Source organism: Branchiostoma lanceolatum, chromosome 8 (assembly GCF_035083965.1).
Source record: "Branchiostoma lanceolatum isolate klBraLanc5 chromosome 8, klBraLanc5.hap2, whole genome shotgun sequence".
Classification (NCBI taxonomy): Eukaryota; Metazoa; Chordata; class Leptocardii; order Amphioxiformes; family Branchiostomatidae; genus Branchiostoma; species Branchiostoma lanceolatum.
In genome coordinates this window covers 8,024,868-8,048,414 of record NC_089729.1, presented here as the reverse complement: position 1 = coordinate 8,048,414, position 23,547 = coordinate 8,024,868, and the positions used below count along the sequence as shown (strand labels likewise).

The window sequence follows — 23,547 nt, the reverse complement described above, 5'->3', positions numbered from 1 at the left end:
CTATGCACGCGTGACGTCAGCAATACGTCACAAGTTGTTGGAAGTCGATATCACCCCCCGTCCTGGTTCAGATAAGTTTGGTGCGCCCTGATGTAGATGGCCTCATTTACTCCTCTCACAAAGTAGTCAGGTTCGGTATCCAGATTATTAACACACTCCAAGTCCAACGAAACTGTTTGAAACCTCTGATGACGAAGAAGTGTGTCGTCTGTGTTCTTAAAGAACGTTCACTGAAGAGGACTGAGCGAGTTTGTCGAAAATTCCGGTAAGTACAATTTTTTAGTTGAAGAACAGGTTATTTCTTCATAATATATTTTTTTCCAGCTCATTTGAAAGCATGTCCTATTCTCCCGTTACACATGGTGGATGAGGTACCCTGAGAACGTGACGTAACCCGTGTAGTCTCCCCACATGGAGGACCGAGCGTCCAGCTCCACCCAAACCTCGTCGCCAGGCTGCAGCAACAAGATGGCGCTGTTACTGCTGGAGAGATGGTCTCCGAGTGACTTGTCGTATAGACTGATCACCGGCTCTCCGTTTTTCGTCAGCCGGCTCCAGTAGGCGGAACCCTTCACGCTTGTGGTCATTCCCGTGAACGTGAACATGTAGTACCCTGGGACGGAAGGCGCGAACTTCCCTGTAATCTCGTCGTAAGCGTTCCCGGCGTTGGTGATGACGGAGTTGTACGTCACGATCGTGTTCTCGGGGACGTTGAGGACGCGGTTCGCCAGGACGGCGGAGAACGCCACGAACGGTGCGTCTGCCGGCCGTGCTGGCGGGCCAGGTCCCCCGGTACAAGTCCGACAGGGCCAGCCCTGTTCGCCTTTGATCCCCTTTTGCCCCTGGATACCTGGCTGTCCATTTTCACCTGGCTTGCCTGGATCACCCTTTCGACCTAACACACCTGTCCGTCCAGGTCGACCCGGGTAGCCCGGTACACCTTGTCTGCCACGAGACCCCCTGTCGCCTTTCTCCCCCTTGTCTCCCGGGACCCCTCGGGACCCGGGCGGTCCCTGTCCGACGTTGGATGGTCCAGTCCCAGCGGAAGGACCTGGTACACCTGCCGGAACCAGCGCACCTGGCTCTCCCTTCTCTCCTTTCTGTCCAGGTGAGCCCAGACCTGTTGGTCCCGGCACACCTGCCTGTCCCTTCTCACCTGCTTGTCCCTGGTCACCCTTGATTCCTTTCGCGCCAGGCACTCCCTGAAGACCTAGCCATCCTCGACCACCCTTTTCACCTGGCGGACCCTCTACTCCAGGAAAGCCCCTCACACCTGGCTCACCTTCATCTCCCTTTGGACCACGCCGACCAGGTGGTCCAGGTGTGCCTGGCGGGCCTTGTTCTCCCTTGTTACCTGGGCGTCCCATCGCACTTGCCTCTCCCGGAGCACATGAAATCTTGGTCGGTAACATCGCGCCGCCATATCCCTCTCTCCGGTTCAGCTCACACAGTCCCGGTTCACCTGAAACAATCAAACAGACTTTTACAGCATTACGCACGTTTTATTTATCGTTTATTTTCCTGTATATGATATTATTTAATAAAAAGGCTCTTTGTACACAACCAAGTGTCTTTTTATTCAGTTTCTTACCAAACTGATGAAACTTTTCATCTCGGATAAATGATATCATGTTCTGCTCTACAGTAAAAGGGACATGGAATTAATGACATATTCAATATTTTCCTTCGGAATTTCCTTTAGAATAACACACAGTCAGGGATTTAGAGAACGGGAGAGTCTTGGCTATTGAAATGAAAAAATATACCTGCTTTAATTTACTGACGACATTTCCTCATCATGTTGTTAAGAGGTGCTTGGGCGGGTTCCAACCATTCTCTTGTATTCCTTTCTTAACAGTTGACACGTGACATGACGAAGGAATTACATTTATCAGTATTATCAGTGCCAATGTAGCAACACCTTAAAAACTGACATAATACATGCGGGTATCAAGTGACGGATTGCCCCTTTAGTAATTGGTAACGATTGAGCAATGGCAGTGGTTGTCGAATCAAAGCACGAGCATACCTTTTGCCAGCAACGCCAAAAATTAAAGTCATGAAATATATTACAAGACACTCACCCCTGCGGCCTCTCGGCCCCGTGGCCCCTTTAGGTCCGGGCGGCCCGGCTGGAGCCAACACGGTGATGTTGGTACACGGCGTGGAGCAGGAGTCTTCCTCGGCCGCTTTACTCAAACACAAACGGACAAAACAAAAGAAAACAAAACAACATGCCGCCCTCGTAGCCGCCCCAGTCCCAGCCATGGCAGGTAGGTTATGGACAGGAAGCCTCACGAGAAATTTGCAAAAGATCTGCTCAGAGACAGAAAACCAGAGATAGGACAATGCCCATGAACTCAACAGAGTGCCAAATTGAAGTCACTGAAAGTTTAGTCGTCGATTCAGACTATCTGGCCTTGTCCTACATTTCCAGCAACATCTTCTTAAGTTAGTTGCCTGTATGTACCTATATATAGTAAACCGATCCATGTGTTCCAAATTGGGTGCATGTGACGTTGATTTAGAAACAGCAACAGCACATGTGGTTAGACATGTGATATTTGCCTTTGGCAGTTTGAAGAAAAATACGAAGACGAGTTTATCCAAGCTACACAGGAAAGAAAGAATACCTGATTACTGTGATATAGATATGTAACGATAGATGTGCTCTATGATGTTATCAATTAATTCTTCTGTCACAAGATGGACAAAATTGTTCTCGGCGGATCCTGAGAAGATTCTTTGACAGTGACGCTGCCAGAAGGGATATGCTAACTTCAAAGGTTTGCACAACCACTAACACACACACACAGACAACAGGGTGCGAAATAGTTTTTAAGGTCAGGTTGCCCACTGGGCATGAGTTTCCCGCTATGACCCCAACCGGGACCTATTGTGCCCTCACTCAAGATAAAAAAAGTACATAATATGTACAACTTGTACATATTATGTAACGTTACTCGTGCAAACTGTTTGTACTTGTACAAACTGTTTTTAGTTGGAATTTGTGTCAAGTGATGATCTATCCATCCATCCATCCATCAATCCATCTATTTATCTATCATTCATCTATCTATCCATCCGTCCGTCCGTCCGTCCTTCCTTCCGTCCGTCCGTCCGTCTATCCACGTTACTTATGGCAAAGACGACGATGAGGTTTGCTTTTAAGTAGGACCCACTGCCAACTGATTTGTCAAACATGCCACACTTCTCACCACAGAAAGAAGCCAGATGGTGTAAACTTACAGTTCAGAATGTGGCCAAGTCGCAGTTGACTGCCAGCCGCTAGTCTACGGTTCATGTGACCTTAGACAAACCGCATTTTCCGTCCGTCTCGAGCAAAATCTCCGATGATCTTGTGAGACTGGCAATGATTACACAGATTACTACTCTAATGTTACCCTAATCGTGTTGTTTCTCTGGATTGACACAGGTTAGAATAACAAACGTTTCAATATGTCAGTGATGAAGAATATAGTGGTCAACATGAGTTTTCCTCTTTTCCAGATACCATGTTGCAAACAACAATTTTTTTCAGGGCCCAGGGTCCGGTATCTCTGTTTTTTTGGCGGTTACAATGCAGACTTTATGTTCAAGTTCATTGATCTCTTTATCATGATGTACACATTTCTCACTAGACAGTGTCTTATTTAAAAAAAATCAAGAATAAGTGAAAACGTGTTCGTATTGCACAAGCTTGTTGCTTGGGTCTACGGCTACTTTTACATTCTGTGAAGAAAAGTTACCGACTAGTCCGTGCTTTATACGTGGTGGATGAGGTACCCTGAGAACGTGACGTAACCCGTGTAGTCTCCCCACATGGAGGACCGAGCGTCCAGCTCCACCCAAACCTCGTCCCCAGGCTGCAGCAACAAGATGGCGCTGTTGCTGCTAGAGATATGTTCTCCGAGCGACTTGTCGTACAAACTGATCACCGGTTCACCGTTCAGCATCAGCCGGCTCCAGTAGGCGGAACCCTTCACGCTTGTGGTCATTCCCGTGAACGTGAACATGTAGTACCCTGGGATAGAAGGGGCGAACTTTCCCGTTTCCATATCGTACGCCCTTCCGACGTTCGTGTGAACGATGTTGTACGTCACGATCGTGTGTTCGGGGGCGTTGAGGATCCGGTTCGCTAAAGCGGCGGAGAAAGCCACGAACGGTGCGTCCGCCAGCCGGCTCTGCGAGCCCAACACGCCGCTTCCACAGCTGCAAGATTTTCCCGGTTCACCCCTGTCACCTTTGAAACCTGTCCTCCCCTGGCCACCTGGCTGGCCATATTCACCTGGTGCACCTGTCTTACCTGGCTTTCCTGGGTCACCTTTAGGCCCCTTCATACCTGGCATCCCTTCGGGTCCAGGTGAACCCGGATAACCAGGTATTCCCTGTCCGCCTTCGAATCCCCTCTCACCAGAAAACCCCCTGTCGCCCTTCTCCCCCTTGACTCCCGGCACCCCCCTGGACCCAGGCGGTCCCTGTAGAACGTACGACGACCCGCTCACTGTTGTGTAACTTGACTCGCCAGGTGGCCCCGGTCTGCCGGGATCACCTTTCTGTCCCTTCTCCCCGGGTAAGCCGTCCTCACCTGGCAGACCACGCACCCTTGTTGCTCTAGCCTCGGCAGGTTCACCTTTGTCTCCCTTCACACCTGCCGGACCCTGTTGCCCTGGTAACCCCGGAGGACCGGTATTTCCCTCTCCGCCTTTCTCACCCTTCTCTCCAGATACTCCTGTGGCGCCAATTTTCCCCTCTTCACCTTTTGCTCCCTTCTTCCCAGTCATCCCTTCACTTGGTCGTCCTGGGACACCAGGTGGTCCAAGCGCACCTGTTCTCCCAGGTGCGCCTTTATCTCCCTTTTCTCCGGGTAATCCTCTGGAGCCAGGTGGCCCCGGGATAGCAAAAGACGATGGTCTAGCTCGTGTTCCGCCTGGCTCGCCTTTCTCTCCCTTCCCTCCAGGTGAGTTTACACCTGGCGGCCCCTGCGCACCTGTCTTTCCCCTTGCACCTCTCTGCCCTGGGTCGCCTTTGCTTCCTTTCGCGCCAGGTCTTCCTGGAAGACCCAGCCACCCCGGAGGTCCTTTCTCACCTGGCGGGCCCTTAATTCCGGGAAATCCTCTCACACCTGGATCACCTCTGTCACCTGCGTCACCCTTCCGACCAGGTGGTCCATATACACCTTGCGGTCCTCGCTGTCCCTTCTCCCCCGACGCGCCGACGGTGCCTGGTATTCCCGGAGCACCCGGAATGCCGATCGGACCCACCAGCCCCATGGTGCCGCGGTCGCCTTTCTTTCCCTTCAGACCAAGACCTCCTTTCGATCCGGGCTCCCCTGCAGCAAAGAAACAAACAAACAAACTGACTAAGTTTTGGATCATAGCACTGTTGTACCTATTCGAAACCAAATGTTTTCAAAACCAATCGTCATTGTCATTATTTCATGCTGTTATCACTTTTATATGGCAATTGCCTGTTGCACACTTCCGAACCTTTGTGAGCATCGGTTGTAACGTTATATATATCATAATTATAGATAAACGCGTATGTTCATCGAACGATCCCGTTACCAACCATTCATGTGTTTATGTTCTGGACTGTACATCTGTCCTGTGGTGCCGCTGGCATTATCAATTTGCTCCAGTACAGGACCACCGTGTATCATTTCATTTCCTAATTTTCAATAAGAAAGACAACGAGATGATATGATATTTAGCTATTACACCGTGATGAATTCGTGACCCTTTTCCACCTGTCTGAGCGTTTTCTCTTCTCTGTACGGCTCTATGTATTTAATTCTGTGGTGCCCAAACAAAGTTACCATCGACTCACTCTTTTTATCGTGGCTAGACGTTTCTCCAGTTTCCACGGTGTCTCCACGTCTTCCAGAATACTTTAGGAACATAACACTGGATGGGATCGAGCCATGTCCATCACAGCCAGTTAACGAGGCAGGGTACAAATGTATCACAGCAATACAATATACATCATTCTAGGAGATAACCCTTACTGTGTACAAATAAGTAAATATATCAAAGAATGTTTAGACCTTAGAAGTAGTTGTTTAAATGATACGCCCATCTCAACATGTTGATTTAATTATTAATATACTTGTACGTAGGTTAATTCTTCCGTAGTGTCCACTTGTTTGTATGTATTTACATGTATAGTTGTAAAAGACCTCACGAAAGTCGCTGTACTCCTGTTGAGTCAAGAAAGATTGATTGTATATAGGCCACATTACAGTACTTGTTGGAGGATTGCTATGACACATCAGTCTTTTTGAGGCGCCACAGAATGGAAGATTTGTGTGCCTTTTTCAGCGTTGTGATGATGATACATGTACTCATATGACTGCAACCGTTCATCCACCTCAGATGCACCCTGGTGCGCACCACGGACTGATTAAGACCTGTCCCAAAGCCTGCTCGCCCTAATGAACCCCTATTAACCCGTGTGACTGTAGAATGATATACACCACAGCGTGATGTCTCATGCGACCCCTGCTCTGATGTGTGGCATTAAGGGTGTAATTTTGACTTTTGTTCTGCCATTCTAACCACCCTGCAACATCAATCCTGTATGCATACTTTACAGGGCGCGTATATCTCACCGTTCAGACGATTCAAGTTACCCTGATCGTCTTAATCCCTTCATCCCGCCTTACAAGTCCTTAAGATAAGCCGGCGAGACTTCTCCGCCTGGTTTGACACCACGACACGTACTTCACACGGGCCAAGGAAGCATCCCTGATAGCATGTACCCAGAACGTAATACGGTCCAAACCTTGGCATGAGAGTAACGGCCATTGCATACGATCTCTCTTCGGACACAACTATATGAACCAATATTAGGGCCCCCTCACACTTGTGCGTATATTCATGTGCGCATGAGTTGCGTATCAACATTTTCCTGCTTTAGGTAAATTTTGCGGGGAAGAAGGTGTTTTCTACTTTAACGCACCGTTGTGCAGCCAGGTTATCGAACCAAAGAACGATGACTTTTTCGGCCGCAAACTTTACCTAAACCAACAAATGTTAAAGTTAAGCAACTCATGCGGTCTTGCATATACGCCCAAGTGTGATCGGGGCTTTAGATAAAGATGGCGGCCGAAGAAGTCATTTTTCGATAACAAGGCTGCGGAACGGTGGGTCAAAGTAGGAAACAACTTCTTCCCCACAAACTTTACTTAAACAAACAAAAAATTTTAATCTGCAACCCATACGCACTAGAATATACGCACAAGTGTGATATATAGCGCCCTAAGTTGAGGACTTGGCTCAGTCTCGGTGTTTTACGTGTATTTTTGAGACATCCTGTCTTTACATTTTTACGGTTCGTCTCCTCGGAGATGGCGAAGAGTTAAGAGGACTCACTACTAGAGATATGTACTAGATTATAGTAGATATCAAAAAAAGGGTAAGTAGGAAGATCATAGAGGACAAGGAAGAAATTAAAGGCAGTTAGCTACGTGGGAAAATGTCTGTTCCTTACCTCTCAGTCCCATATCCCCCTTCTGACCAGGCGAGGCCACCACAGTGATGTTGGTACAGGGTTTGGAACAAGTCCCCTCCTCCTCTACCTTGGGTGATGAGAGGACGACACAGCCGTTTACGAGAAGGTAAGCCATCGTAACGAGTTTTATCGTCATTAGCCCAGTTTGCCCGGCCATGTTCACAAGCAGTGCGGGTGTAAGCTATGGCTACCTTTAATTACGTTCCGAGGATCAACATGTCCTTGGGAATTATTTATTCATATTAAGAAAAACATGTTGCGGGCCACGTGAAGCTTTCCCTGCGCGGCGTGCGCTATGTCTGGCACGCATTTGTTTGTATCAGAAGTGACTTCTTCTGTGGAGAGCCGGACGTCTCATAAACATCGTCTTCAGTTTCAAGATTGTAACCAGATGATGGTCGCATCTGTCCGGTTGTGACACGATGTATTCTCCAAGCAGAGGTTTCGCGGTCGAGTAGGGTATGAGTGTCCGAGATTTTTAACTCTCCCCCTCCCTCTTCATCGGGATGGGAGAGAGACGTTAAAAATACCGGGTACTCCTACCCTGCTCGACCGAAACCTCTGCTTGGAGACTAACATGATCGACGTGAGACCCTAACGGAATAATTTCGCGAAAACGCAGCAAGTTTGCAACGGTACTGGAAATTAAATTTGTCATCACTGGCCAGCGCCGGGGAAAATGAGTCTGAATGAATTTCGAAAAGAGAAAATCCTAAGCATGTTAACTCCAAGGGGATGGAACCGACTGTGCTAATTCTCTCCAATATATACTATTATAAATGAATTATGTTTTTCGCCATCTCAAAGAATTGACTCACAGGAAATTTCAAGTTTGGCGCGCCCTGATGTAGATGGCCTCCTTTACTTCTCTCACAAAGTAGTCATGTTCGGTATCTGAAAAGGACTAAGCGACTTAGTCAGAAATTCCTTCTCCATAATGTAATCAAACAATACATATGAACTTCCATGCCAACGCTCTTCAACATTTGCTGAACTTCCAAGCCAACGCATAACAATTAACAAGTATTAAGACTTTCAACAGCAAAAGCAACAACAACAATAGAAACATCAGCAGCAACTATGACAAAAGCTTCAAAACATATAAGGGGTAAAGCTGTTGCTACATTCTTTCTCGTCAATTTGATAAAAAAGATGAACGTATCTATAAAATGACACATGATTGCAAGTGAGGCGCGGAATGCTGCAAAAATAAGATAAGTGGTTGATATTGCTGATGAAAGTCAGATCAAAGGCAAAACGGGAATTCACTATAGCATTCATATACCGAAATTAATGACTCGGTTCTTCGTTATCAGTGCTGGAGATATGGGAGGAATTATGTCTTTTAAGTACTAAATATAGTATCACAACTTCGTTCAAAACAAAATTAACAATCCCAATATTAGCCGGCGGCCCCGTACATAAGGGGGCTTTAGGGCGTCAGACCTCTACACGTAAAAGAACCCAACACACTTATCAAGAAGAGTGTGCTTGACCAAAAATACGCAAGCTTACGAAAGATCGCGAACGAAAAAGCGTCATGCGTCGTCTTCAGACTGAGGTTCGACCCCTTTACCTTACACAACATGGACGTGACTATGCCACTCAACATTACATTGCCAAAGGACCAGACAATACTGATTTTAGTAAACCCTGACCTCTGGTATATCATTCAAAAGCCGTGGAACCCACGGCTGATTGTGTGGTTCTTATGGTCCTATTCTTTTATTATGTTTAACTTCACAGAAGTAAACATATTGTTTCTGTTAACGTTACGTTAAGTTATGTGTTTAGGTTGCTTTGCACTCGTATATACACACACATGTACGACGTTGCTGCTTGTATGTTTTTCTTGATTTTCATGTTTACCTTCACAGTAGTAAACATATTCTTAAGTATCACCATCATCGGTATGAGTTTAAGCCGGTGCCATTTTGACACGCCGTCATGGAACACCCGATTTGGAGTATTCCGATGTCATAACCAGCGCCGTTATTTTTTCTCTGGGTGCCATGTGTATAAGAAAAAAAGCCTACTTTTTCACAAATACAAACAATAATTTTTCTACACAATAAATCTATGCTGACATTTATTTCGCTGTGGACGGGTAAATATGTAGCAAATCTAGCTACCTGCGTCATTGTTGGCGATCTTGAATGTTACAATACAGGGATTGTTGAATTTATTCCTCATTAATTATGAAAATAGTGTTCAAATTCACGAAATGTGTGTCTGATAATATTCACCTTTATCTTAACGTTACATGTGTCACTAGCATGGATATTCTGTCACTTGTCACCAATGTATTACAATATTCATGTAATACATTGTCATGTTTTGCATCATTCATATCAATAATTGTTGCTCTTGAGCCTTGTTACCTCTGTCATGAGTATGCTATTCATGTCATTTAGCATTATTGAAATATAAATCTTCCTAAATAATTTTTTTTGATTTTCGATTTTCCAACCATTTCGTTGTTCGTCATTTACAGGTTTATTGAGAATTCATTCGTCCCTTCTTGACTTATCCTGTGCCATGGAGTTATCCTGAGCCAACGCTTCAACTAAATAAAACAACTTATCCTTCCTAGCTGGTAGAGACGTAAAGATAGACCATGTGAAGGTGATCATTCTGCATTCGCCCGCAAATGTTGCCCCTCTAGTTGATGTGATATTTTCATGCTAAGAGTAGTTAAAGCCATTGATGCTTGACTATGAGCGTGACATTAAAACCGTCGATGTTTTAGATCCGCGGTACTCCCTATGATGTGCCCCAATCAACGAAACTTTCGTTGTTAGATGCTGTCATTTGGAACAAAATACAAAACCCCTAGCCTGCAAAGTACAGGAACATCTGTGGAAAAACGGCCCAAATTGCATCCAAATTTATTACACAAGGAAATCATTTGCGGCCGCCCTTATTCACCTTTTGGGATTAACTTTTGGCCCTATCAAATTTCTCTGAACTGAAATGAAGAAACCTGTCTAAGCCTATGAAAGCGACAGAGATGAAATTTTATCCAATTTTATTTCAGCTGTCTCGAAAATGATTTGCATTTTAGTAGTAGGTTGCTGAAAAGCAAGGAGGAGAATAATCGAACGCGAATACCATTGCTTTCCTGAGCACCTCCTTAAACTTCTTCACTCACATTTTGGTTAGCTTAACGTTAGGGTCCGTTCACACGTGTGGGTAAATTCAAGTCAGTATGAGTTGCGTATCAACAACAACATTTTTTTGTGTTTCGGGGAAGAAGTTGTTTTCTACTTTGACCACCCCATAACTTCTTCGGCCGCAAACTTTACAAAAACGAAAGCTTGAAATGTCACTACGGAACTCATTCGGACTTCAGTATACGCACAAGTGTGAATGGGTTTTATTAAATTGTGAAAGCTGCGTTGTTAGTTATTGCTTAGAAGAGCCATAATTTGAGACATATTTTGTATTTGTTTTAAGAACTCTAGTTAATCCTGATCGAATAAAACGATAGGGAGACATTAAATGAAAGTTTTCACACTCTGAATGGAGTTTAAACTGTTAAAGCCAACACAGTAAATTGGGCTTACCCAAATTTTCGACTGAACAGCTACAGTCTTTTTCAAGGAATGAACCATCTACTGCTTCTGTGACGTCACGTTATGCAGATGAGACACGTCACTCGTTGAGCAGTGGATTATATGTTGCAGAAAGTCTATGGCGCCCTCCGTCTCTGTTGAGGGATGGTTGTAATGCCCGGATGTAGATGGACTCCTTATTCCCTCTTGCAAAATATTCTGATTCTGTGTCCAGGATCTTAACCTTGTCCAATGAAACCGAGTGTCCAGGCGACTCTATGTGTATGTGTTTAGATACTTCAGAAGAGGTTGTGCTCGGACGCTTGTGTTCGTTGAAACGCGTCTTGAGTGAACGTTCAGTCTCTCCAATGTACGTTTCTTTGCACTGGCCTCTAATGTTTTGGCCTTGACACGGAATGAAATACACAACTCCGCTCTTGTCCTCCCTAGGTGTTTTATCCTTAGGCGCTACTAGGGCATTTCGAAGTGTTCTAGTTGGCTTGAAACAAGTCTTTATCCAACCATCCCTCAACAGAGACGGAGGGCGCCATAGACTTTCTGCAACATATGATCCACTGCTCACCGAGTCACGTGCCTCATATGCATAATGTGACGTCACAGAAGCAGTGGATGGTTCATTCCTTGGAAAAGACTGTAGCTGTTCAGTCGAAAATTTGGGTAAGTCCAATTTATTGTGTTGGCTTTTACAGTTTAAACTCCATTCAGAATGACTTCTACCAACACAGATGAACTTTCAAGAAACGTTGTCACAGTTTCTAACAAGGACCTTGGAATTGAAGTCATCACTGGGACCATTCAGGTAAAATGATCATTTCCCCATGTATTGATGCACATACTTTCCCATTGGCGGAGCTGAAGAGAGCACACTGCCAACACATATTCACTCAGGAGAAATCATGATTCATGAAGTAGCCTCCTGACTGGAGCCAGCAGCGGTTAAGGCTAACCGACGACATTCCTTGCGCTAACCAGCTCCTTCTGTGGTACAAAGTAAGACAAACGACCTCAAGTAAACCACCATTCCTGGCCTGGTTTTTAAGTTTACTTACTATGTTGACTGTCACTATCAAAATAACATTTGTGGTTTCCCAGCTTCAACAAGTATTGTGTGTTGTGCTTTTGATATTTTTTGGTACATGATTGGAATATTTATTTGTTCATTGTCAAAAACTGTAAGCAAACTCTGCAATTCATGGTGTTTTTCCCTGCTCATGTACGTTTGCACTTGGTGATAATACATCTTTATGTTCATATGCAAGTGTTGTCACTTGCAGTTCTCCCTCAACTCGCTTGGACTGTACTGTCACTTATTCCCAAAATGATTGTTGGGAATAAAAACAGGGTAATCAGGAAATATCACGATTTTTTCATCCCAACTTCTGCTTGGAGATCACTATCAGCTGATAAGCCATAATTGTTGGCAAGTCAAATGTTTTGCTCGTGGCGCTATAACAAACATTTGTATTTAGTCTACAAACGTGATCGGTGCTTAATCATGACGTTTTACCCCAGAAAAAATGACGAAGTATGATGTCATGACACAAATACGTTCATAATTCACAAATACGTATACGTATAGTTCCAAATCTTTGTTTACACAAGTAATTTATATCAAATTGTTTACCTAGAGTGAACAGAATGTCAAGTCCACAGGACTGAACATTATTGAGGTTCAACTTTTTTTCTTCTTAAGTGTGTGAATGAACCAGTTCAAGATTATATTCAAACAAATCTCTCAGCACCAGGAGTAATATAATTTTCATGATTACGCAGATAAGCCGATTGATTTTCTTGAATTACAATTAATCTTGTAAAGCATAAAACTGAATATGTAGTACTTGTAATTATACCATAATATCGGTGTTCCTTTTACATATACATTTACAACACTGCGCAGTACTTAATAGTCACATCCGCAGGAGTCCCCTGGTGTAAGTATAATTGTATAAGGTCTTTATCACGTCTTCAATGATTCTTAAGATAACACAACATGTTCACGCACGGGCAGAAAGGGACAGACAGGCGGACGGACAGACACAGAGATAGCAAAACAACATGTCCCGACGTGGCTGAGAAACATTTTCAGTCAGTCTTTCATACTAGCGACATTGGTGTACCATTGACTGAGCTGTGTATAGCACACCATGGGCTCAAAACGTAATGAAAAGCCTATTATTGCATTATAGATACATGTAGAACGGAGTCGGAGACAATTGAGTCTAGATAAACTCGTTACTTGCGGTCGGTGTCTAGCTATAACCTGGGTGATTATTTGCCGACAGGTAGATTTGTGTTAATCGTAAGAAGTCCAATAAATCAGCACCGACGGCCAAGGTCCGCATGTGGTCCCGGGACCTCTGAGTCCTGCACAGCTGCCGCCCTTGAGCGGATGCCAAGTCCGGGTTACAGCCGGTGACTTGAAGGTAAACTTGCAGTTCTAACAGAATCCACTTGGGTTGTAACGTACGTGACTTGCTTAAGACGTGTTGGCAAGTGAAGTTTACGTATTGATAAAGAAAATAATTCGAACCTTTTTAAACTAAAACATAAAACATACATAAAACGAAACAAAACAGACGCAGTGGCGATCACCTGAACGTTAGCTGGTGAGATGATAACGTCAGTGTATTTTTCGTTAAGTCCGACATCGTTTCTTCCTTTCATACATGTTGGATCAAGTACCCTGAGAACGAGACGTAACCGCCAGGGTCGCTCCACATGGAGGACTTCCCATCCAGCTCCACCCAAACCTCGTCCCCAGGCTGTAGACGCAAGATGGCGCTGTTGCTACTCGACAGGTGGTCGCCGTTCGACTTGTCGTACAGACTGACGATCCCTTTGCCGTTCTTCTTCAGCCGGCTCCAGTAGGCGGAGCCCTTCACGCTAGTGGTCATCCCGGAGAACGTGAACATGTAAAGCCCGCCGACAGGGGGCGCGAACTTCCCCGTTGCCCGGTTGTAGGCGTTCCCCTCGTTTGTATGGACGATGTCGAACGTCACTATTGTGTTTTCCGGGGCGTTCAGGATCCGGACTCTCAGCGTGGCGGAGAACGCCACGACAGGTGTATTTCCAAGCTGTCCTGGTTGCACACCTGTACAAGACAATTGGCAAGACCCACCTGCATCACCTTTGTTGCCCTTTTGTCCCGGGTTACCTGTTTGTCCATTTACACCTGGTGCACCTGTTTCACCTGGTCTGCCTCTGTCACCTTTTTGTCCCTTTACAGGTGTTCCCCTCTCACCTGGCGGTCCCTGTACACCTGGCGGTCCTGGTGCACCTGTATCGCCTTTATATCCCACTTTCCCCTCTTCACCTGATCGGCCAGGTAACCCGGGATAACCTGTCCTCCCCTGCTCACCTTTGCTACCTTTCTCTCCAGGTGAACCCGGTACACCTGCCGGACCCTTCATGCCGCGCTCACCTGTTCTGCCCGCTTCTCCTTTTCTCCCGGGGTCACCTTTGGCACCCTTCTCTCCCGGTGAGCCGACACCTGGCCGACCTTGCAGTCCTGAATGTCCCGGGATACCAGGCGATCCTATCTCACCTGGTTCACCAGGTGCACCCTTCTCTCCTTTCCCCCCAGGTGCCGCCCTATGACCGGCCGACTCTGACTGAAGAAGAGACACCATCCTCGCGCTCATTTCCCCTGGTTCTCCTTTGTTCCCTTTCAAACCTGTTGGCCCAGGTGGTCCAGCTCTACCTGCTTCTCCTGACTCACCTTTCACACCCTTTTCACCGCGTAAACCTACAGCTTGCTTCCCTGGGACGCCAGGTACTCCGTTAACACCTGCTTTACCAGGTACACCCTTGTTACCCTTTTCTCCAGGTAGGCCAGGTGGGCCCGCTGCAAACGATAGTCCACTTGGCCCCGGTTTTCCGGGCTCACCTTTACCCCCCTTCTGTCCGGGGTTTCCATCCGCACCTGTGTCCCCAGGGTCACCTTGGTCTCCCTTCCATCCAGGCAATCCTCTGACACCTGCCGGTCCAGGCGGTCCAGGTAAACCATTCGCACCTGTTTCTCCAGTATCACCTTTGTTCCCCTTTTCCCCAGGTAGCCCTATAGATCCAGGTGAGCCCGGCGTCAGGAAAGACAATGCCACTGGGTTTGCTTGTCCTGGTTCTCCTTTGCTCCCCTTCTCTCCAGGTAAGCCCACACCTGGAGGCCCGGGAGGTCCAGGTGAGCCTTGTACACCTAGCGTTCCGTTCTCTCCCTTTTCACCAGGTGATCCCGGTGCACCTGCGGCTCCTTTAGTTCCCATCCAGCCAGGTAAACCCTGGACACCTAGTTCTCCTTTCTCACCTCTCTCACCAGGTGAGCCCTGAAGACCCGGTTCTCCTTTACTTCCTCCCTCACCAGGTGGCCCCTGAGCACCTGGTTGCCCCTGGTTACCAGGTGATCCCGTCGCGCCGTACCCTCCTGGCGGTCCCTGGTCGCCGTCCCTGCCCTTCTGACCAAGTGGCCCCGGTTCTCCCTTCTCACCAGGCCGCCCGGCGGTGCCCGATCGTCCCGGTGCGCCCGGAGGTCCGACTCCTCCCACCAACCCCATTCTGCCCCGCTCGCCCCTCACACCCCGAGCCCCGCGTGGCCCCGCTTCACCTGAAATCAACAAAAAGATCTTTAAATTTGTAGAAAGGCTGAAGTTTTATTCCAATGGCTCACCTGAAATCAACAAAAATATCTTTGTAGAAAGACTGAAGTTTTGTTCCAAGTACCAACACTGCCATGGAATTCCCGTCTATATCTCCTCCCAGGGAGAGCAACGTAAAAAATCCCGGACACTCCTACCCTACTCGACGGAAACCTCTGCTTGGAGAATACCATTTCTAACAACAGCCGATATCGTTTTGCCATACCCATGCCCCATGGTCATCTTCTTTGCTATAAATAGTCACGAAAAGTATTTTAGTCTTACCTTTCATCAGTCTTACAAGGGGTTGTTACATCCATCAAACTTTACGCACGAATGTCAAAATTGTCTTCCTTTGACTTCTCTTGCTCTGCTTAATTGTCTTTAATGCGACGCGAAGCCACCTTTGCTTCTTAAAGAACTGTTCGAAGACGCTGTTGTTTGGTGAGGATTTAGGCACCAGCGATTTGAACTGTTGCCAAAGATTTCGAAGGCGCTGCGCACTGTGACCCGTTGGTTTATTTCCGAATCAGTCTGGGCGAAGGAAGGTCGCGGCGGTGAATGACCTTTGTCCTAATAAGATAACTGGCGTCGTAACCTTGACACTGAACCCTTGTGTACAATGAGTCCATCGGCATGTCAAGGAATGTAGTGATTTGATGCCGTGTTGAACTGTTGCCAAAGATTTCGAAGGCGCTGCGCACTGTGACCCGTTGGTTTATTTCCGAATCAGTCTGGGCGAAGGAAGGTCGCGGCGGTGAATGACCTTTGTCCTAATAAGATAACTGGCGTCGTAACCTTGACACTGAACCCTTGTGTACAATGAGTCCATCGGCATGTCAAGGAATGTAGTGATTTGCACAAAACCATGTCATCGTTTTTTCGTGACATCTTGTTTTTCTGTGTCGTTTGAAGATAATTTTCACAAAGCAAAGCAACCATTTAGATTTATATTACTGGCGTGCATTTAGAATTAAATGTATAAATCTTGAAGATGTCTTGGGTTTTACTTACATCTTCCAACGAAACACTACAATTTTGACTGTTCATCTCCGAGAAAAGTAACCTACACAAACAACAATTTTCCAATGGCAAGGCCGTACGAATGATATAATTCGACTGTGGTTTTTGAGTACTTCAATCATTATGAAAACGGCCGGACCGATATCACATAAAGCATATGCATAAAAGCGGTCAAAATCATTGAAATAATATATTTGTTGTAACAGAAACAACGCATCTTTTATGTCTTTATAAAATCATTACATGTCCGCGTTTCCTTTCCTTCTCTGTCCCTCCTAGCTTCTTCCTTACGGCTGAATATCTGACGCCTTCAATCGTGGTTTAGCCTATTTTGTCTACAACTCGTCCTATGGCTCAACGTCAACTTTTAGAGTGGTCTGCCACATAGACATGTTAACGAATCGCAGGTGCACGGCATTTTAATGGTACAAATGCAACACTTCTGTTGCCGGTTACCAAGATCTTTTGAAGAATTAGCTGTGATTTTCCCCCAAAGGACAGCGAATTTCCCCCGTTCTATTCACGCTGCTCTCTCAGTCACATAGCAGCCAGACTAGAAGTTTGATTCTGTCACTTCTGTCATTTTTACAGCAGCTGCCATTTAATGCGGGGAACTGTCGTTCACAGGTGTCTTTCCTACAAACATTGGGATACCAAAACTATCCCATGCCAATAACTTTTTTTGACGACGGCAGCTATTCATGAAAAGTCAAATTTACTTAGAAACCAACTGAGAAGCTATCCACCGTACGAAGATTATCAACCGCCTCGTACGACTTAGGTATACCACTTAAAGTTTGCAACGACGAGAAAAGGGAAGCCGTCAATGGATTTTTAATAGCTAAAAACGTTCACTTAGACTTACCTTTCGGGCCGATGTTCCCCTTTGGTCCCGGCTCAGCCACCACGGTGATGTTTGTGCAGGGTTTGGAACATGTCCCCTCCTCCGCAACTTCACGTGATGCCAAAACGTCCCACCGATAAAGGAGAAGGGAAAACAAAGCAACATACTTCAGTGCCAACTGTGCCGAGGTCTCGGCCATTGTAGCATGCAATACAGCGGGACTGAATATGTGTCATCGGATACACGAATACGCTCCAACTTGGTTTGGCAGAGCAGTACGCTGTATTAGAGCAGCAACATATCTCTTAGAGACAAATGAGCTTTTTTTGGCTTGGACTTGAGGAACGTGTGTAGGGGGCTGGTTTGGTTTTCTGCGCGCGCTGGAATCCATTTGTTCGTGTCAGATTCAGCGATTTAACCTTTATATCTGTGAGGGATCCGCGGCAAACTTGTTTATGGTACCGTCTTGATAAAGGTGATCCCCTCCACGGTAATTGGGTCAAAGTCAAGGTCAAAGTAGGATGGGGTGGGGTGAGAACGATTGGTGTGATAAAGAGTCACGGGTGGCGCCCGCCGGCCCAGACTGGGCTCACTGGTGTCAAGTCAAGGTGGCTACAGTCCAGGAGAGTAATATCTCTTCCTGACGAATGTATCCGTATGTCGAACCGTCCCTAAATCAGACACTGCATGCAAAATAATTAAAAGAAATGCATCTGTTTCTCCTATTGATACCGCAATAGATGAACCCTTCTTGTTATCTCCATGAAAAATGGAGATATAGTTTTGGGTGCGTCTGTGTGTCTGTTTGTGTTTCAGGACTATTGCAGTCAGCATAACTCAAGATCCTCTGAATCCATAAAATAACGGGTCGGCCAAACTTTTAAATAAGGCCGACTGCCGATTGTAGTTCATGAGTGAGCTGTCGGAGGCAATTTGCAATTTCAGTCTGTCAATTAAGCTAGATAAACTCGTTACCTGTTGTCAATCTCTAGTTAAAACCTGTCAAAAATGTTAGATGAAAGACTTATCATACATGCAGAACACATCCGTCTGGTGTATATCATTCTTCTGCTCCCCTCCCCTCTGTGCCCCTAGTTGTGTATGGTGGCCCGTACAGATCTCTCGTCACAACGTGTCAGGACGATCGCGCACATGTTTTGAATTGGACTTCTACACTTTTGAACTTGCAGTCGGAGGACTGCACTAAGGGATACAGAAATGTGGCCGCCCTCGATACCGTGGCCGAGGCAACAGCTCCGAACCACCGGTAGAGATTTATAGAAACGTGGGCATGGATTGCCAGTGGACATTCAAGTACACTTAAAGATTACGAAATTTTACAGTTTGGTGAGCCATATGGCTGCAGGGTATTTCTCAGCCAAACCAAGCTTTCAAAAGGGCAGACGAAAAATAGGATCTAGTTGGCCACGGAAGTCTCTACCAGACTAACTACGCCGCCTACAGGGAGAACATTTGCCAGGGTTTCATTTGCAGGCTCCTACGGAAAACATGTGATCTTCACCGTGGACTGACTCTACTGGCTAATTCTACGATCCATATACGCCCGCATAGGAGGGCCTGGCGGAGGCTAAATGTAAACGAGGAAGAAATGCGTTTTTCGTCCACGTGAAACGACTTTTTTTACACGGATAAAAATCGGAGAGTAGGAAAACAGTTGAAATGCGACGTTGCGGGGTTAAAACTACTCATTGAACATCTTAAAAGTATAACTTCAGTTAAAGACGCATTTCGGCTCATTTGTTTTATCACATTGTCGGATTAGTCATAAAGGAAACCAAACAGTAGTTTAACATGGATTAAATTCATACCGGTTCTGGTTCTGGATAGTATCACGCAGACGAAATTTACGAGAATGTTAATGTCACGGCGAGAAACCCAGAAAATCTCGTATTTGACACGCATTACTTGTCGCTGATAGCACAGATGGTATCAACCTTTCGATCTGTTAACCCAGTCCGTGCTTATCGAACTGATGGATCCAGCGGCGCTGTCAGGACAACCACAGCGTGCCCGGGCCGGGGGTCGCCTTTGTCCCGCTGACCTAGGGGGCCTTGCTCTCATCAATCAACCTGTCCCCGGAGGTAGCTAAACATGGGGACGGGCCATGCTGTATGTCCGCGGGGGTGTGTGTGTGTGTCGTGATTGTAGAAGCAAGCAACATGAGAAGAGTACAGAGAGATAAAATACAGCACATGAGTATTAAAGAAGAGGACAAGCACACGTGACCATAGACCGACGAGACAGCAGCGTAACAGAGACAACAACAACAACAATTGTAGAAAGCTAGGTACAATAGCCTGGGTGTCATCCTATTTATCCCGGTAGAAATAGGATGACACCCAGGCTAAGGTTCAAGACAGAGGGTACAACAAGATAAGAATCGTGGGTACAAACCTAGTAAGTTTAATATATAGTGTTGCGCTTACTCCCCAAGTTGGTGAAAATTTACAATACAAAGGGAGCGAGCGTATTAAATTATGGAAGACTGACTGGGTTGGTACACAAACTACAACATACTAGTGCGCTCTTCTAGTTCTACATCTAATCTAGTGAGATCGTTTTCAGCCTAGTTGGTGTGTGGGAAACTTCTCTTCAGTGCGTTTCACTGGCGGTCTCCTTCTGTAACAATCCAGACATCTATTGAATTTCAGCATGGAAAGCGCGGGTCTCTAATTTTCATGTTTTCTCGCCTCGCCACCTGTATGCTGTATTACCATTGCACCATTCCGCGTTACACTGTAAAGTCTGTAAATTGTTGTGATTTTGATTTAAGCGACAACAACTCTGTACTCTTGAATCACCCCGTGTATTATGTAGAAAAAACTGATCATGAAACAACCTCCTGGCCGTCTCTGCGGACAATGGTGGATATGAGCAAAGAGTTTTCCCTATTGTGTGTTTGACATGCCAAAGGAAGGACACGCCGTGTTTACAATTTGTAAGTACAAAACCTCCGTGGTTGTCAGTACTAGTGATCGACTGGCGGCATCTAGCGGAGCATCACATCACGGCACATGTCAGTTCTCACCAATTTGGGGGTAATTTGAATACTTGGCCTTTGAATGACATGGGTAGTAAGGGGTCGTAAGGGCCTACAGGACTACTGCACACAGACTTACTCGTGCCAAGTTTATATTCGGCCATACATTTGCAATGTATTTTTGTGAATAAAATATGACCTCCCCTTTTCAAGTAGCATTACGCATATATGGAGCCACATGGACGAAATGGCTTTTATTCAGCCTCCGTTGCAGACTCCCTCGGAGACTGTTTTCCTTATATAGTTTAATACCGTTTTCTTATTACATCATCATTTCTTATAAATGACCACAATAAGAAAACAGTAACAAAAAGAAAACAGCCGGAGGGAGTCTACAACGGAGGCTAGCTTTAAATTTCCTTCAGAAGAGAGGTTAGTTATTTGTTCATTCATTGAAAAAATAAATAACAGTAGGTAACGCGTTTGCCTTATTCAAGGCAATCCGTCATGTAATAAAAAAAGAAAATCAAAATCCAAAGATCTTGATTTGCTACTCTGGCGTCGCCAGAATACCTAAACCTGGAAGAAAGTACTAGTAGTCTCTTTTACAGGCCTTCCACGGGCGGAAAATCAATTTCCCCAGCTAAAGACCCTGGACCCGATAAGTTGAAAATCGCGAATCAGCGCTCCCCCTAAGGATAAACGCCGGGCCGCCCGGGAAGCCTGCAAAGGAGGCTAGTAGAAAGCTGGAATGAATCAGAGCAGGCGCTCCCCTGATGATACCGGGCCGGGCACATCGATCAGCGCCCTGACGAGGTGTAAATTGTTTGGCGATTGTTCCTAAATTTACACACCGATAAGCCATTATCTCACAACCCCACCTTCCCAGCCCTCAAGCCTTCTCCCCTTATAGGCGATGTTTTGAAATGATCCAGAGCCATATCACGGTTTCACTTACTATTCTATTGAACCATCTGAAATTGTCTTCATTTCATTAACATATTTATTCAGAGTTTTGGTATAAAACCTAATTCTGCCAGATCTTTCCTTAGGTGCACTTTACACCTACAATGTTATAAGGTCGTGCGATCATCGTCGTAGGCCGTTCTCATGTTTTGAAATGTCGTTTGTTTCTTTTATGACGAGAAACTGCATAATCCACTTCTTTACGACTTCAAGCAGACCATCACCGGACGTGAGCAAAACTGAGCATCCATTTGAAGTTTGAATATGGAGAAAATATATATATTCTGTATTCAAAATCATAGCATAAGTTCCATAACACTAGTCTCTACCAGACTATCCACGCCAGCTATAGGGAGAATATATGCCAGGGAAGTTTGGCCACCAGAGGGTTTCATTTGCAAGCGCGGGCGAAATATTGACCCTCACCATGGGCTGACTCTACTGGCTAATTATTCCTTCTTCTTTTTTGCCGAATTCTACGATCCATACGCGCCCGTAGGAAGGCCTGATGGAGGCTAGCACAACACAGTCACTGGTCCCTGAAACATAGACAGCAGTCCGATCAACTTGCTTCGCGCAAGGACAATTTTGAAACTCTGACCTGTTGTACGGAACATGCTGTATTTAATAGCAATCTACGTGTCGGAACGGATTTGTATCACACGCCCTTGCCCGAATAACCATCAAAACATTGTTCTATATGTTATACTTGACAGTATTTCAGCGTGAAGTGTAAGGGAGGCACATAGGCTATTCGTATAGTTATTCGCCATTAATTGAGGTTTTGACTTGCGTCTTTTATAGCGTCTTTGTCATTTTGTGGAAGCCCAGTTTGTCAAACTACCGTATGGACCGTGTTTCTTCTTCATCGGCCATTCCACACATTCCGAGTTAATTATGAAGTGTGGTTTGATTGGGGACCTCCCAAATGATAACAATCTAAACAAAAATGTGCGAAAACGTGTCGGCATTCCCCGCCTACCAATTTGGATGTAAATACAGAGGACCATCCATACTGACCAAATTAACCCTCCATGCATAGCCCATGGGCCAAGTGTGTAATCCCCCGTAGATACTTCCATGAATAAAAAAGCAAAAATATATAGAAAGAGAAGCTCGGTAATAAAAAAAACAGATTTGTCTACAATATTTGGAATATCCCCCGTATAAGGACTGTAAAAGAAGGATTTACAAAAATCTCACTCTATATAAAACCTCCTTGTTTTAAGCCTATTGTTGCGGACAAAACATACCAGTAGAGGGAGAAAATGCCATATCATTGCTTGCCAGAAAGCAAACCGATCTGGCCCAGTGTAACGCCTGAGTGTACATCATAAAGAAACGAGATGGCTTGATATTTCGATAGCGTGCGACGAAAGATATATTGATGTGTTCTCTTTGTTTCAGCGAAAAGTGTTCGTGTGTCGGCATAAAACACAATCTCCAGTACAGCGAGTCATTCTACAATAGTCCTACTACGATAAGATGCTGTTTCAGCGCAGCTATAGTGTTCACCGTAATGTTGCTTTCATTGTAGACAAATTTGAAAAATATTACGTGATCGAGGGAGTGAAAATTAGCAGACACGACGGTTAAAAAAAAAAATCAATATTTCTCGTAAACGTTATTTGAAAATGCGTGCGCGGGACAGACCTACTCAAGCTTTAGGGGTGGCGAGCTAGGCAGTATGTTTATAATCTTAAATAATACGTGGAATATTAGGGACATAATGTTGTTGTATTTTAGAGTTTTTATTATTTGATTGGTTATTAGAAGAAAAAAGATAGATTCATTAGAAAGTACGCCCTGCCACCATGTGGGGCATTTTCAGCGTCGCTAAGCCCTGGGTGATTCTAAATACGTATATAATAGATTTATCTACAACCAATAGTATATTTATTTTATGTAACAGAAAGATGGATTATTACGCAGTTCTGTTATTCTGACGTTTCGAATAGGAGCGACAATGGTTTGCCCCGTCATGGTGACGTAACGTGA

At 45.4% G+C, this 23,547-nt stretch overlaps 2 protein-coding genes across 2 annotated transcripts; both read right to left on the bottom strand.

Annotated features, from left to right (window-relative positions):
• Positions 1-41: 41 nt before the first annotated feature.
• On the bottom strand, positions 42-7,762 carry LOC136440565 (collagen alpha-1(I) chain-like). Its single transcript, XM_066436636.1, has 4 exons — positions 7,492-7,762; positions 3,766-5,332; positions 2,085-2,194; positions 42-1,462 (listed from the first exon to the last, which is right to left on the bottom strand). Exons 1-4 carry the CDS (start codon positions 7,667-7,669, stop codon positions 354-356), a joined length of 2,964 nt encoding a protein of 987 aa, XP_066292733.1. The 5' UTR covers positions 7,670-7,762; the 3' UTR covers positions 42-353.
• Positions 7,763-12,433: 4,671 nt separating this feature from the next.
• Positions 12,434-17,781, bottom strand: LOC136440564 (collagen alpha-2(VIII) chain-like). The gene is made up of 2 exons (XM_066436635.1): positions 17,604-17,781; positions 12,434-15,684 (listed from the first exon to the last, which is right to left on the bottom strand). Exons 1-2 carry the CDS (start codon positions 17,779-17,781, stop codon positions 13,748-13,750), a joined length of 2,115 nt encoding a protein of 704 aa, XP_066292732.1. The 3' UTR covers positions 12,434-13,747.
• Between the last annotated feature and the right edge of the window lie 5,766 nt (positions 17,782-23,547).

Coding starts and splice junctions, on each gene's coding strand:
- LOC136440564 (XM_066436635.1), bottom strand. CDS start 17,781: ATGGCCGAGACCTCGGCACAGTTGGCACTGAAGTATGTTGCTTTGTTT. Junction 15,685..17,603: donor GGGGAACATCGGCCCGAAAG/GTAAGTCTAAGT, acceptor TGTTGATTTCAG/GTGAAGCGGGGCCACGCGGG.
- LOC136440565 (XM_066436636.1), bottom strand. CDS start 7,669: ATGGCCGGGCAAACTGGGCTAATGACGATAAAACTCGTTACGATGGCT. Junction 2,195..3,765: donor TACCTCATCCACCACGTATA/AAGCACGGACTA, acceptor TTTGTGTTTGAG/TAAAGCGGCCGAGGAAGACT. Junction 1,463..2,084: donor GGGGCCGAGAGGCCGCAGGG/GTGAGTGTCTTG, acceptor TGATTGTTTCAG/GTGAACCGGGACTGTGTGAG.